Source organism: Cetorhinus maximus, chromosome 8 (assembly GCF_964194155.1).
Source record: "Cetorhinus maximus chromosome 8, sCetMax3.hap1.1, whole genome shotgun sequence".
Lineage (NCBI taxonomy): Eukaryota > Metazoa > Chordata > Chondrichthyes > Lamniformes > Cetorhinidae > Cetorhinus > Cetorhinus maximus.
Genome location: NC_135886.1, coordinates 77,949,134 through 77,963,721, shown reverse-complemented (window position 1 = coordinate 77,963,721; position 14,588 = coordinate 77,949,134). Strand labels below are relative to the sequence as shown.

Genomic DNA, 14,588 nt, shown 5'->3' with positions numbered 1-14,588 from the left:
CTCTAGCCCTGAGCAGATGCCCCGAACCCTGGCACCGAGCAGGCAACAAAGCTGCCTGGACTTTTGCTCTTTGCCGCAGAGAACAGCGTCAATCCCCCTCACTATACTGTCCCCTACAACCACTATATTACTTTTTGCTCCCTCCACTTCGATGGGCTTCTTATACCACGGTGCCATGGTTCGTTTTCTCATCCATCCTGTAGCCTCTTCTCTCATCCAAACAAGCTGAGAGAACCTCAAACCTATTGGACAATTGCAGAGGCTCACACTCCTGCCCTCTGGGTCCCCTTACCTGCCTCGCTCGCAGTCACATCCTCCTGTCCCTGGCCAGTGACCAAATCAGAAGACTCTATCCTAAATGGTGTGACTGCCTCCTGGTATAAAGCATCCAGGTAACTTTCCCCCTCCCTGATGCGTCACAGTGTCTGCAGCTCACCTCCAGCCCAGTGACTCTGAGCCCAAGTTTTATGTGCCCCCCGCCCACCACCAAGGGCATGTAAAATGCTGCCCCTTGTGTAAATGTAGGAACAGAGGCAACTTGCCCAATATACAACAGTTATGAATTATTTTGGTCATGTTTCACTACAAGTGTACTTCTAAATTATCCCAGAGAATATGGAAACTGAGACTTCATACCAGGTTTAGTACATGTTGATGCTTAAATTTATAATATGGGAAAGTATCTCCCTTCTGAATGTGCATACGATGAATTCATCAACTTTTCATAGGAAGAGAGGCAGCAGATGGAGGTGTGATGTTTCCCCTGATGGTGAATCAGAGGATAATAACGATCAGAAGATGTTCTCATAGATCTTCGGTTGGCTGATTCAACAGTGCCTTTGGAAGTAGCCTGGGGCAAAGATGGCCCTCAGCTCACTCTTTTAGGCAGGCATTGTAAGGAACAAACCTTTCAACTCATCTTATTTCAGAACAACAGTTCTTAGCATAAATACACTTTATTTCATTACTTAGTTCATTCGCATATTTTGTATCAAGCAAATTAAATGAAAGATTGTAACAATCCAGAACTTCTGGCAGTCCAAAGCAGTTTTAAATTCCCTGAAAATTTCACTATTACTCATTTGGCACTTAATGGAGTCTTTACTTTTATAAAGTATTCCTCAGGGAAGCAAAGGAAAAAAAAATAGACAAAGAGGGGAGGGTTGGCACTTCAACATAGTGTGTCCAGCAATTGGATAAATAGTATAATAGTATAGCAACATCTATAGGGTATGTTAAAATGTTCATTACGAATACTGTACAAAATAGTACTCCCTACAGAGTAATTTGACAAACATCAACATTAGTGAATCACCATTTTCTTTCTATTAAAACATGTAAGCAAGTATTAGCAAAGAATTGGCAAATTATTCAGACCCAACGTTCATCAACAATTCTCCAATAGCTGAATGGAAAATAGAGGGATATTAAGCACTGTCATATACAACAGGTTGTGCAGGTTGCTCCAGTACAACACTACCTTCCTTCTATTCAATTATGAAGCTCTCCTTAGGCTTTACTTTCCTATCAGCTTTTGAAATTGTGGCTGATAAAGTTTGTTTTGATCAGTAGATAGTGGCAATTAGTTTCAAGCAATTTCTAGTCCTTAGTATAGAATTCATCTCTTTAAGGCAGTAAATAGTTACTGCTGTTTCCAGCGACTCTTAAGTGTAAACTGATGGCTAGATTATCTTTATTTAATTTGCTATCATTGTAAGGATTGGCCAGTGTGCTCATTACAGCAACATGGGATAAGACATTTCTAGGATCAAATACATCCACTATGTTTCTGTTTTGCATATTTTATTAAAGAAACAGTATCTGGTTTTAAGAAGGCCAATATAGTTTTCGTCATAAAAGGAGAGTCTACAGCATACTGAATTAAGAACTCCTAACATTAGTAAGATCAAATTCTCATGCTAGTGGATTGACGGGTAGGGTTGGAGAGGCCCAGTTAGCTCATACCTATTCTTTATCTCTAATGTGATAAGTACAAGTTTTTTTCACTCTTTGCCTCGACAAAACTTGACATGGAATAGGTGGAGGTTGGAGAGGTTTGCTATGATCATTCCTTCAATTTTGTCATTTGCTTTGCTAAGAATGACAATTAATCGAATTTCTTAATTAACATCTCTACATCATGATAAATCTCAGTGGAAGAATATATTTATACTCTAAAAATTAGGCAAGGTATGTACTTCTGAAATTTTCATAAAATCCATGAAAAAAAGCTGGACTATTAAGACCAATCTTGGACATGTGGCAACCAGAGGGGAGGGGAGGAGTAATTGTCCAGGTTCTCCATGTTTCATAGGCCTTAATTTGGTTACCCATATATTGATTCTGCTTCCATTCCTTAACAGAGAAGAAAATAGCTGCTTTCTTCTGCTTCTCACCAACCCCTGCATTTAACCAACTGACAAAGCAGGGTTACCATTAGAAATATAATACTAAGTGATTCTTGGCACAATGATGTCAGCCCAATGTTATTTGACTTAATATAATAAAGGACTTATACTGTCTCTATTGTGACTTAAAACTGCAACAGTTCAACCTCTTGTTAAATTGTTTTCCTGTTAATCATTTCAGCGGGCATCTGGAACAGGTAGAATTTAATTGGGCAAATGATTATTTTCTAGTATCTGTCCCAGGTGCAGCTGTGCCTTTTCAACTGATTTTCATCCTGATAAAATACCATAACTGTACATTTCAGGAGTAGTGCTACCACAAATGATTCACCATCTTCATTCACCATTTCTCTAAAATGTTAACAAATAATAATTCTACATTAGGCTATGCTGTTCTGACTTTCCATACTCTCTGAAGTTGATCAGTGGAGGGAAAAGGTGTTCAAGTTTACAATTGTTTTAAGAAAATATACTCCTTTGAGGAATTGAACAGTGCATAGCAGGAAGACTCCAGGGCCAGGCCAGTTTGTGCTGAGTTAGCTGATCTCAGCCAAGATGGCAGCAGGGGTACGACAACTGGCCTCAGTGATCCTGGGTTAGGGAAGTACAACTTATGGATGCTACAAAATGCATGTCTGGTGAGGAAAGATCAGGTTTGGTTGTGATGGCCCCCACAGAAAAGGAGCTCGCCAAAAGAAGAGTGACCACTTGGGTGAGATGCCAAAGATGCACTGGTACCAGTGGCACCATACCGCAGCATTACTCAGTAACAGGAAGGGAAAATGTTGAAGGGACAAGAAAAAAAAGACAATAACTTTTTAAGAGGCATCTATAAGATTGCATGACATATCCAGCCTGAAAATCTTGAGACGTTTTCTTTCCAACCCCAAGATGGACCATCCACAGTCCATCTTTATTTTATCACTTCCCCTTTTTAATAACTTCTAATCACCTGCGCAAAGGGTAAGCTCAACGTAAATTATTTGCAATTAAGACTGCTAGAATTCAAGAAACTCTAATGCAAAAACGAAACATAGACAAAGGTAAATTTAAGTAACTTATCTAAGCACGGAATGTCTTACGGCCTTTACCTTATATATATATATTACAACTCTCATCTCTGTTAAAAGATTACTGAGTAAGAATGCTTACCCTGATACCTAAAAGAATCTCGCTGCTCCCCACCTCCACTGCACCCCCACAGAAGGCAAGTCGGCTGCTAGACATAAAGCACAGCCAGTGGGATAAACCAGGTGAGAGTGGGACTTCCGCCCCTCAGTGGGAGGAAGTTGCATCCCCGAGAACCCAGAGCTTAGTAGCGGGCAATGCGGGAATGCAAGCAAGAGCAGGAACAAGAGCGGTGGCTGCCAAAGATAGGTAAGTCCCAGGATTTTAGAGCGGGGAGGAATCCAAGAGCCAAGGAAGAGGAGAAAAGGGAGTCGGGGCAGGCAGGCTTTGGAAGGCAGGCAGCGAGAAACAAAAGGGGGAGGGTGGTGACATTTTGGGGGGGGTGCAATGCCCCCAATGTGCACACGGCACCCTCCAAATGAGGTGCCCTCCCTTCCTCCTGCCTTTTTTCAACTTGGCCTTAAAAAACAGCCTGCCTACTCCTGCCTGCCTGCCCATGCCAACCATATTATGGTGTGGGCAGCGTAATATCCTGATCAGTTGGCTTTTAGTTCTTTATTTAAATATGGCAGGCAGGCTGCTGATTTCGCTGCCCATCCACCTAGCATATAATGGAAGACAGTTTGGGGCTGGGAAGGAAGATGGTGGGTTGGGTACCCCTCGTATTTTATGTTCCCCACCACCAAAAACGTGCCCAGCATGAGGCTGTAAAATCCAACACATCAGTATGATTTAAAGTGAGTTCAAATAATTCAGAACTAAATGTAATCATGATTTTGATAAATAGATCTTGAATTACAATCTTTTCTTCAGATCGAGGGAGGGGTAACCTAGACACATTTCCCTCCAACCAGAGTAATGGCTGCACCATATACAACATGGATACTAAATCTGACTGAGTTTCTTCACAAGGATTAAAAGAAAATATTAATGGGGTAGTATTATGGGTTCTTGTGTCATGAGTTTGGTTGTTGGTGTTACAGGTTGTTCACAGAACATGCATATTGAGCCTCATTTGAGCTATTGCTATAAGTCTTTATTGTAGGTGGAATTACAAAATGCCTTTGTGAAGCTGCATAGCAAAGATGGTGGCCATTTTATTTCATTTGTTCTATTTCCTTGCATTGTGCACTCACGACTTGGTGTTGAATTTATGACATGTTACAGTAAAGGTAGAGCAGGTTTTAGCCCTAAAATTCTTTGAAGTTTCAATTACTTTAGAAACTTTAAAAGCAACAATGTCCATTTAAGAAAATGATTGTGCTTGAAAATCTGGCAATAGCACTTCAAAAGGTTCAAAAGGCACTTACAAACAGGGATATATGCACAAATGGAAGAAATGACTACAGTCCATCCTGTTAGTTCTAAAGTCAATCCAAAAACTGATTGTTTTTCCAGAATAAATGACTTATAATACTTGGATGTAAGGTGCTTTAGAACTTTCCCAATTGTAACTGTAATTGGTGCTGAACCATTCATACTGTAGAGAGTTATGTAATCTTAGTTGTGAAGAGAGCTCTAATTGATCATAGTCACCAATTGTTCAGTTTATGAAGGGGAAAAGAATATCAGACTTCCTGCTCCTGACCATAATCTAAACCTGGAAAGTAGGTGTGAGAACATTGGGTGAAGATAAAATAGGGCTCAGCTCTGTTAGCTCCAATAGTTCAATACATTGTGCATACTTAATGCCTAGTATAATGCCTAGTATAAACTGGGCAAGATACAAGAGGGCATCTGGCACAAGCCACCATCACCTGGAGATAAAGGGATGAAATTCATGAACAAACTATAAGAGTCAGGTAATCAATTTTAGGGATAGAATTGGTCACTAACAATAATATGAATATTACTGTTAAATTAAAACTTTGCTAGGAAACAATTGTAACTATTAGAATATGTCGAATTTCAAATAAACCAGGCAACCTCTGGAAATTAAGTCAGGTAACCTGATAAGAATGATAATGCTTGTTTCAAAGATAGAAATGTTATAACTGTACACAGAATAGCCAAGAAACTTCCAGCTAACTCCAGCACAGGAATGCTATAACAAATTAGGCCATTCAACAATGAATGTTAGCATGAAATAGTTTTTTTTTTGCTAACCAGGGCCTTTAAAATGCTTCACTTGGGTCAATAACCATGTAACTTTGAGCATGTTAAACTTTGGCCAATGTAACAGAATCAGTTAAATTGTCTACTGTGATTTAACCCAGCAAATTTATAACCTGTTATAAAAGTGGGTTCAGCTGCAAAACAGTTATATATATAATAGTTCATTCAATGTAAATTAGCCTCCTCCTTTGAACACTAGTTACCCCCAAATACAGAGCAGTCTCTGCCAGCATTGCCAATTATACTTAAACATACAAAAAATACTTGCATTTATATAGCATCTTTTGACATATGAAAGGGCTTTACAGCTAATGAAGTACTTTTGAAGTGTAGTCATTGTTGCAATGTAGGAAATGTGACAATTAATTTCTGCACAGCAAGGTGCCAAAAACAGCAATGTGGTAATGACCAGATAATCTATTTTTGTGATATTGATTGAGGGATAAATGTTGACCAGCATACTGGGTATAACTCTCCTGCTCTTTATCAAAAGCGTCAAGAGATCTTTTACATTCACCTGTGAAGACAGATGGGACCTCCGAAAAATGGCAATTTCAACAATACAGCATTCCCTCAGTGCTGCACTGGAGTGTCAGCCTTGCTTTCTGTGCTCATGTCCTGTGTGGGACTTGAACCCGATAAAAGTAAATGCAGTTAAGCTATGAATTCAGTGAAGTAAAATTGAGGTATGTGCACAAAATCATCTTTTTATCTCAAACCATACTAATGAAGCAGATACTATTCTTTTTGATGGATGATGCTCTGTACTGACTAGCCATATTCACAGTGGCAGAAAACTCTTGCTAGTTACAAAGTTTTGCTGGTTGGTGTTGATTTTCAATTATTTTCAACTCTCGTCTGAACGCTTAAATTGTTTGATTAAGGCTAGTTTCAGGATAAAAATGATTAGCAGCGACCACGAATGAAGCCAGAAAACACAAGAATAGTTAACGAAAGTCAGGTAGTTACAGAAAAGTCTCATTATTGTAAATGAATAATTTAGAGGTAAACTTGGGCAAAACATTGGCCTTTCTCTCTTTAAACCCATTCTTTATGCGCAGGTAATATTAGTTGGATATTAACGCAGGTTTATAAAAATTGAAGCCAAAATGTTTTGCCATCTATATTTTATGTCTGGTTGCTACTGATTAGCAATTAGCTTTAAACAATTGTCAAATGTTATCTCTTGAAATCGTAGCTGTGTTAATATTTGCTGGACATTAACAAGAACAGAAAAAAAATGCCCAATATATGTCTAGCAGAGAAAGACTTGGCTGAAGTATGATTGTGGTCTATAGAGCGAGCCTGGGGGTTGGTGCTGTGTGATGGAAGCACAGTTATTTATATTCAAAATCCATGAACAATTTTCAACTGGGTAAATAAAAAACTCAAATGGTTTGCAATGTTGACAGTTCATAAGTCACTTAAAATGTATTTAGGACTTAAAAGCACAAAATAATGCAGAAAGTTGAAAATTATATTTATACACTCATATCAAGAAAATATTCAATTAAACTTAAGTAAAGTTTAAAAATGATTTAGTATGTTAAATTAATATTCTACATATTCACATTAAAATAAATTTAAAATACATATTGGTTGACAATGTTCAGATTTTTCTTTTTAAAAAATTATGATTAGTAAACTGCAGTTTATCATTGCCCTCTACAATGAGACAAAACAAGATATAAACAGTGCTTAGTTGTGACTTCTTAATGCAGCTTGGATTTGAGAGCACATTTGTTTCTATCCAAGTCTAAAAAGAAGAGGTACAGTGATACTACAAATACAGATATTGGAAGAGATCAATAATTTTAATTTTGCGTTTCCAATGTTTCAAACTGTGAACTAAAAGATTTAAAGAAGAGCATTTGCATTAAGAACATAACCTCACCCATCCCAGATGCCTGAGGTCCAGTGTTTACAATAATGAACATAATATATTCCAAAGATGTTCTTGACAAAGTTTAAAAATTAGTCCATACCTCAGCCCCTAAGGACATGTTAATCTGTCAGTACATATACTAACTGCCCAATCATGTGCTGATAATACAAAACAACTGTAGTTCCGAATTGCTCTCATTAAAATCCATAACTAACCATATTTATTTAATGTTCCATCTTGGGATTCTTTCCCATTAAATATTCATTTTATATATTTATTGTTGACAATGCTTTTCTACATAATGTAAAAAGGCGAGGTTCTTAACCAGATTTTAGCAAAGGATTATGGTATTCATTTTGATTTGAAACCATAATGACATTAGTCCACTTTGAATATTTCAATGTGAATAAGCAAATGCCTTTATTGGTGACGTATAATTATTTTTATTGTTTGTGTGCAATTCATTGGAATTTAATACATTTGGTGCTTCAGCAAGTTAAATACTTAAATATCTTACTAAATTAACTATTTATTTATAGAAGTTACTTATCCTACTTGTTAAAAATACAGTCACATTAACAGCAGATGAGTATTACACCTTGGCAGAAATTAAGATAAAAGCCACACACCCACTCCAAGCTATCTTGCTACTTAATGCAAAGCTCAATTTAAACAACTTTAGCTACTTTGAGTATCTTCAAGGTGACTGTTTTTTATCTTTAATTTACACCAGTGTGTACGTATAGAATGCATGTATATATATCACACATAAAACATACTTACAGGTGCATGTACACACAGAAGTCAAAGGTAAAAAAGTATACAAAATATACACAAAATGTAATGAAAAAAGTGATATGTTCCTAATATTGTTTTAAAGGAATCAGTTATTTTTCAAAACAATATTGTTTCAGCAAAGTAATTATCAAATTATTTGCTAAATATGTAAATACACAAAACAAAGGACCTCTTCAGTTTACAGCCCATAGTTCTCATCCTGACCAAGACGTTATTAATTGAGTGCCTCCCTTCTATTTCTATATAAGCACAATATAAATTAAAATGAAGTCCTCCTGAATATCCTTTGCACCCCAATGATACAATAACACAAAACATTTATCATAAGCCTTAGTAATTATGGCAGGAGGCAATAAAAATGCTTAAATTATTCTTGCTGAACAAAGATCATAAAAGACACATGATTTTTGTTTTTGTTTTAACATTTGTCTAGAATTACTTTAATTCTCGATTCTATCATTAAAAATACAATAAAAGAAGTAAGGCTAAATCGAAGATTGAAAGACTGGTTCCTAGTCATGATCATGGATCTGATCACAGCCAATATTTGTTTCTGAAATGATACAACCACTGGTCCTGTGGCTTCTGCAGCTACTGTGCAATGTGGGTCACAGAGCTCTTCATTATTTTATTCATTTCAGTCAGAGTACTTGTCTCTGTGCACAGCATACCTACAATTTTAAACTTAAAAAGGAATTTAACATTGTAGCAAGGATTCATAGATCCAAATCTCTGAAGGCAGGAGCTAGCAATGAAAACTGGATATGCAACATAAACAAGGCTATTAAATCTTAATTATTAATTTTGAATTTTTGACAATAACAAGAACCTTTTTGAATTTTTTTTTTAAATTAAACGGACTGCAAGTAGATAAAAGAAATCACAGAATGTACCTTTTACAATTTACACCAATGCCCAGGAGTAGTTGGCACTATTCTCCAGGCAACATTCAGCTCAATATTTGGCACTTCCTTCTCAACTTGTCTGCAAAATCTCAAATATTGCCTGTCAGAAACAAATATCTATTTATCATTCTAGGCACCAAGGCGGGAGAGAGAGAAAGATAAAGATCACATTTTAATTAAAATTAAAATGGTTCTTTCTTAGTCTCAAACCTCCCCAATCATATTCTAATTATATGAAATGCTCAATGGACTTCAAGTGTTAGTACAAACTTTTGAAGTCATTAATGCTTCCCACCTGAATGCCCGCAGCATAGAGATAAGGAGTCTAGACGCAGAATCAGGGACTTAAACTGTCTGTGGGGGTATATTTCTCAAAAACTCCTTTCTTTGTTTTGTTTCTCTTCCATTGAACAAAACTCAGATCATCTTTGGCCATGTCCTGCTATTTTAAGGAGGACTTCCTGAGAGTTGTCTAACGGACTTGTCTGTATGCTATTTGGGGTTGATGCATTTCAACTTTAAACAATAATAGAGTATTAAAGTGTATTGATTGTGGATAATTCACACCAGAATAAACAATCTCCTTCAATCATTTGTTTATAAATATGTTCCTGACCTAATTTCAATTATTTCCCATCTTTGACAGTTCATGGACTAAGTATTAAATCTCAGTCAACGTAAAAAGAGAGATAGCTCCGACTAAATTTGCTGGGATCAAAAGTTTCATTAGATTTGTAAGAAGACGGTTTTCGTTTCAGGTAAACAGGCACAGTTACAGAAGGAAACGAAGTAAAACAAAAGTGCACGAATCCCAAACCATTTAGCACAACCCTTCGATTTTTAAAGTCAATGCAATTGGTTTAACTTTGCAAATACACTTGGAGCCGGACGCACTGTCACCGTATCAAATGTTGTGGCGTCTGCCCCAGCTAATGAAGGCCGCCTTCCGACCTGTTCTGATTTTAACCAGTTTGTCCTGCAGATTAAAAAAAAAAGCCTCCACAACCTGGGGCCCGCTTTTATTTCATTCGGATTGAAATTCTCACCTTGGCCCCATCGCTAATTCTCTCAACTTTCTGAAACATCCTGACTCAGCAGCTGACGAAAAGCGCACCATGTTTTTTTTTTAAAAAAAGAGAAAACCTTCTGGTTTTGGCGCGGCCGGTTCTCCCCACACAGCAGACCCGAAGCAAGACCGCTTTTTTTTTGTTGTTGTTGTTGTTGTGGCGACTAAGAATAATAAACAGCAGGAGGACGGATTCCTCTGGCCTTTTACCTGAGCCAAGTCGTGCTGATTCTCCAGCATCCTAACCGCCGGTTTGATGTCTTCAAACACCGGTTGCTCTTCTGAAGCTCCGTCAGCCATGCTCACTGGTTTGAGTTGAGTAAAGACAGCGTTTTCTTCTGTGTTGGGCACACTGATTGCCAGCCCACTACTCGACATCACTTTCTTTCCCCCGTGACTTAACTTTTCTTATAGTCTGTGTTTGTGTGTATGTATATATATATATATTATAATTGAATGGAAGACAAAAGAAATCAAATGAAATGAATTCCAACTTTGCCCACAGTAATGCCTCACCGCACGATGCTCGCCTGCCTCTGATCTGATCTCAATCTGTCACTCACCTGAACTATACCTGAACGCAGCTCCTGTGATTGACAGCACGGCGACCAATAGTGGCCCAGGCCTGGTTGTCAATCACACGCGCCGGGGAGTGGGAGGGGTCAGGCGGAGGGGGTTGGGGGCGGAGCCCGAGCTGGCTTCGCAGGGACTGATGTGGAGATTTGCTTCGATGTCACACCTCCGCATTGAGCAATTCCGGCCATTGCGAAATACAAAGTTTTAGGTCTTTTTTTTTTGTTAAGAACATGTTTTCCGGAGGGGCGGGGAGGGGGCTGGTGGCGCTATAAAATGTAAGTCTGGCTTTGGGTTTCTTCTCGAAATAATAAAACAACGAAAAAAATCAGCCCATTCATAAATCTAACAGACGCAGAGTGAACACTGTACTTTGAAACCTCAGTAACAGTTTATTACCACAGCCACAAAATCTGTTTATAATGCAAGTAACTGCAGAAGTCGCCTGAACATAAGAGCCAGTGTAGCGTCAGGTTCTTCAGCTCCTCCACAAGAACGAAAACACGGAAAAGGCGACAATGTCGAATTGTCGTAGGAACTAACAGCTTTGTTCATCTGTTGACTGTTTTAACAAAAAACATCTATGCACTTATTAAAGGGGAAGTGATACTTCAAATCATTCTACTGGAAGTGTCTGAAGATTTTATCCTATTCATTTCACACGATAACGATATGCTTGATGTAACCTCCATCATTGCATGTTTGTCTAGATATATATACAAAAAACAGGCAACCCGTGTTCAAGCTGCTAAATTTTGTTATGCAAGTTGCATTTATTGGTATTTTTAACTGAATGAAATGTTCCAAGCCTTTTCATGTGAGTGTAATCAGATAAAAATTAACATCCATCCAAAGAAAGAACTGTTAGGGTAGGTAACCAGAAGGTAAATTTTAAGGGGTGATTTTAAAGGAGCACAGAGAGTTGGAGAGGCAGAGAGGTTTCAGGAGTGAATTCCAGAGCTGAGGGCCCAGATGACTTTTTATTCTTTGTTCAAGGATGTGGTCATCACTGGCAAGGCCGGCATTTATTGCCATCCTTAATTGCTGTTGAGAAGGTGGTGGTGCACAGCCTTCTTGAACTGCTGCAGTCCTTGTTGCAAAGGTACTGACATAGTGCTGTTAGGGAGAGAGTTCCTGGATTTTGACCCAGTGACAGTAAATGGTTTTTGTTGTGTCCAATACCTAGGTTGATGCCAGATGGTCCATCCTGTTTTATTCTTATTTGCCTTTTCCGTAGCTGTTTGAAACAACTGAGTGAGTTGTTAGCCCATTTCAGAGGGCTGTTAAGAGTCAACCAAAGCGCTGTGGGTCTGAAGTCACAGGTAGGCTAGACTGGGTAAGGACAACAGATTTCCTTACCCAAAGGACATGAGTAAACCTGATGGCTTTTTAATCAATCCAGTATTTAATGGTCACCATTACTGAGACTAGCTTTTTATTCCAGATGTATTAATTCATTAAATTTAAATTCCCCTAGCTACCATGTTGGGATTTGAACTTTATAGCATTTGTCTAGGCCTCTGGATTGTTAGTCTAGTAACATTATCACTATGTCATCGTTCCTGTATTTAGTTACCAGGTTTGCATCATCACCAACAAAGGACATTTCAGAGTTCAGGCTATGATCTCACGCCACATCCTGCCTCCTGTTTAACCCTTTCCAATAGCAGCAGAAGTAACCCTCCATTTAGAGAAGCAAACATGAGAGCTGCAACCACTCAGGTTAGTAGTCGTCATATCTCTTTCAAGTTCATCACCACCACTGCAGGGCCACTGAAATGGTAATACGTCAAAGGCTACACAATCAAGCCTTTTAGAGTGCAAATTGGTTGTCAGTAAAGTTAGTGGCAGATTTGTGTCATAAATAAATGTGTCAGTGTGGTACATAGGCAATAAAATCATCAGCTCCCTAGAAAAACATAGCCTGGACGGGTGGTTCTGAATTGGTCAAAAATGTACTAATAACTTTGCTGATTTTTTTTGAAGTGGTATCCCTTGCAAAACAGGTTTGACTGGTATGATCCAGTGACTATCTACAGCTAAATCTGGATTGAAGAAGAATCACTGCTTTGGCAGCACACCCTACATCATGACATTATACACAGTTAACTCTTGTTATGCAAGTTCAACCTGCAATAAGAAATATTACTATTTCAGGAATTCACTTTTTTATAATACAGAGCAAACAACATAGAATCTTAGATAAATTACAAATAAACTATTTCATTTGTGGTTTTCTCCACTTTATAAATCACAGTACCACAGTATTAGTGGAAACTCAGGTAGTAGATGCCAAAAAGTTGTTATTTTGTGAACTCACTAGTCATTAGGTACTAAAGTACTAGCCAAAGAGGACATAGTGATATAGCTCTTGATTTTCCTGCCGCATGTCCTCATCCCACCTAATATCAAGTTTGGAAGAGCAACTGTTGGGAAGAAATCCATTCACTCTTTTATTAGCCTTTCCATTGATCACTTTCAATGCACCCTCTCAGGCTTTCATTCAAGAGGTCAAAGAAGCCTTGCGAGGGAACTTGGATAGTGTCAAAGGTAAAATGTCCATGCCTATCATTATAACATCTACATTTCCAGGCAATCCTACCTGACAATGTTAGAGGAGAACTTCTTCCACAGTCGCTGGTTCAGCATGGAAGCAATTGCATCGACTGCATGGAGTTCCGCAACAAACTTCCAACATAGAGAGTGACTGTCAGTCACAAACAAGGACGTCTGCCCTCAAGTGTTTCTGCCTCCTTCCAGGTCATCATAGGGAAGATGTGCAATATCAGTCTGCATATTAAACAGCTGACTGACTCATTGTTGAGCAAGCTTGTATTTTCATCATCTTCCCCATTAAAAAGCAACAGGAACATTATCCACATGCCTGATTTGACCATACTGCTAGATATCCTAAGATGCAGAGGGTCATTGATGACCTCTATCTGACCACCAAAATAGCAGATCCTTGGTTTTCCTCTGGCACCATCATTTGCTTCTCCTCAATTTAGCACTGTGGCTTGCCTGGCGCAATATCTTGAAGCTTGCTTCCAGGGTGGAATTTTTCATGCCCGCTGATAGCGGGCGTGATAGGTGATGTACGCGGACAATATGGCGTGATCGGTTTCACAATGGTGGGAAGGCAGGTCGCGATCGTCCGCTCAGCCTGCCGATGGTGGGCTGCATTTCCCACCAACGGTTGGCAGGGATCTGATTGTAATACATTAGCATAATTAAAAGGCCATCCTGCTAGGCTCTTGGACACCCACCAGATCTTCCATCCACGTCAGCGGGGAAGCATGTTGACATGTTTCACAACAGCACACAGGAGACGTGCACTTGATGGCCTTCACTTTGGGGGAACTGAGGTGAGTGAACAGCATCATTCTGCAAGGCTCGCCAGGGTCACCTGTTGCTTTGCAGGCTTCAGGGGCGTCGGGGGCCTGAGTGAAGTGCCACGGAGGCAAAGGTTTTGGGGGGCGGGTGGTGTCTAGGGGCAACTGCTGTCAAGCCTCGGAGGCGACTGTTGTCGGGGGTGTTGTCCAGGGCAACTATTGCCCAGCCTCAGAGGTGATTGTTGTCAGGGGGAGGTGTCTGGAGGCAACTGCTATCCAGTCTCAGAGGCGACTGTTGTCAGGGCAGCGGGGGGCAACTGCTGCCCTGGCGTTTGGGTCCCTCGCCCAAGAAATCGATGTGGGGACAGGGCAGGTGGG

The 14,588-nt window shown here is 39.2% G+C and overlaps 1 protein-coding gene across 1 annotated transcript in view; it reads right to left on the bottom strand.

Annotated features, from left to right (window-relative positions):
- Positions 1-10,844, bottom strand: part of klf5l (Kruppel like factor 5 like) — an 82,624-nt gene extending 71,780 nt beyond the window's left edge. Inside the window, exon 1 of the mRNA XM_078547091.1 lies at positions 10,516-10,844. Within this exon, the coding sequence (XP_078403217.1) occupies positions 10,516-10,683 (168 nt within the window). The 5' untranslated portion in view covers positions 10,684-10,844. The remainder of the gene's footprint in view (positions 1-10,515) is intronic.
- Positions 10,845-14,588: the final 3,744 nt, after the last annotated feature.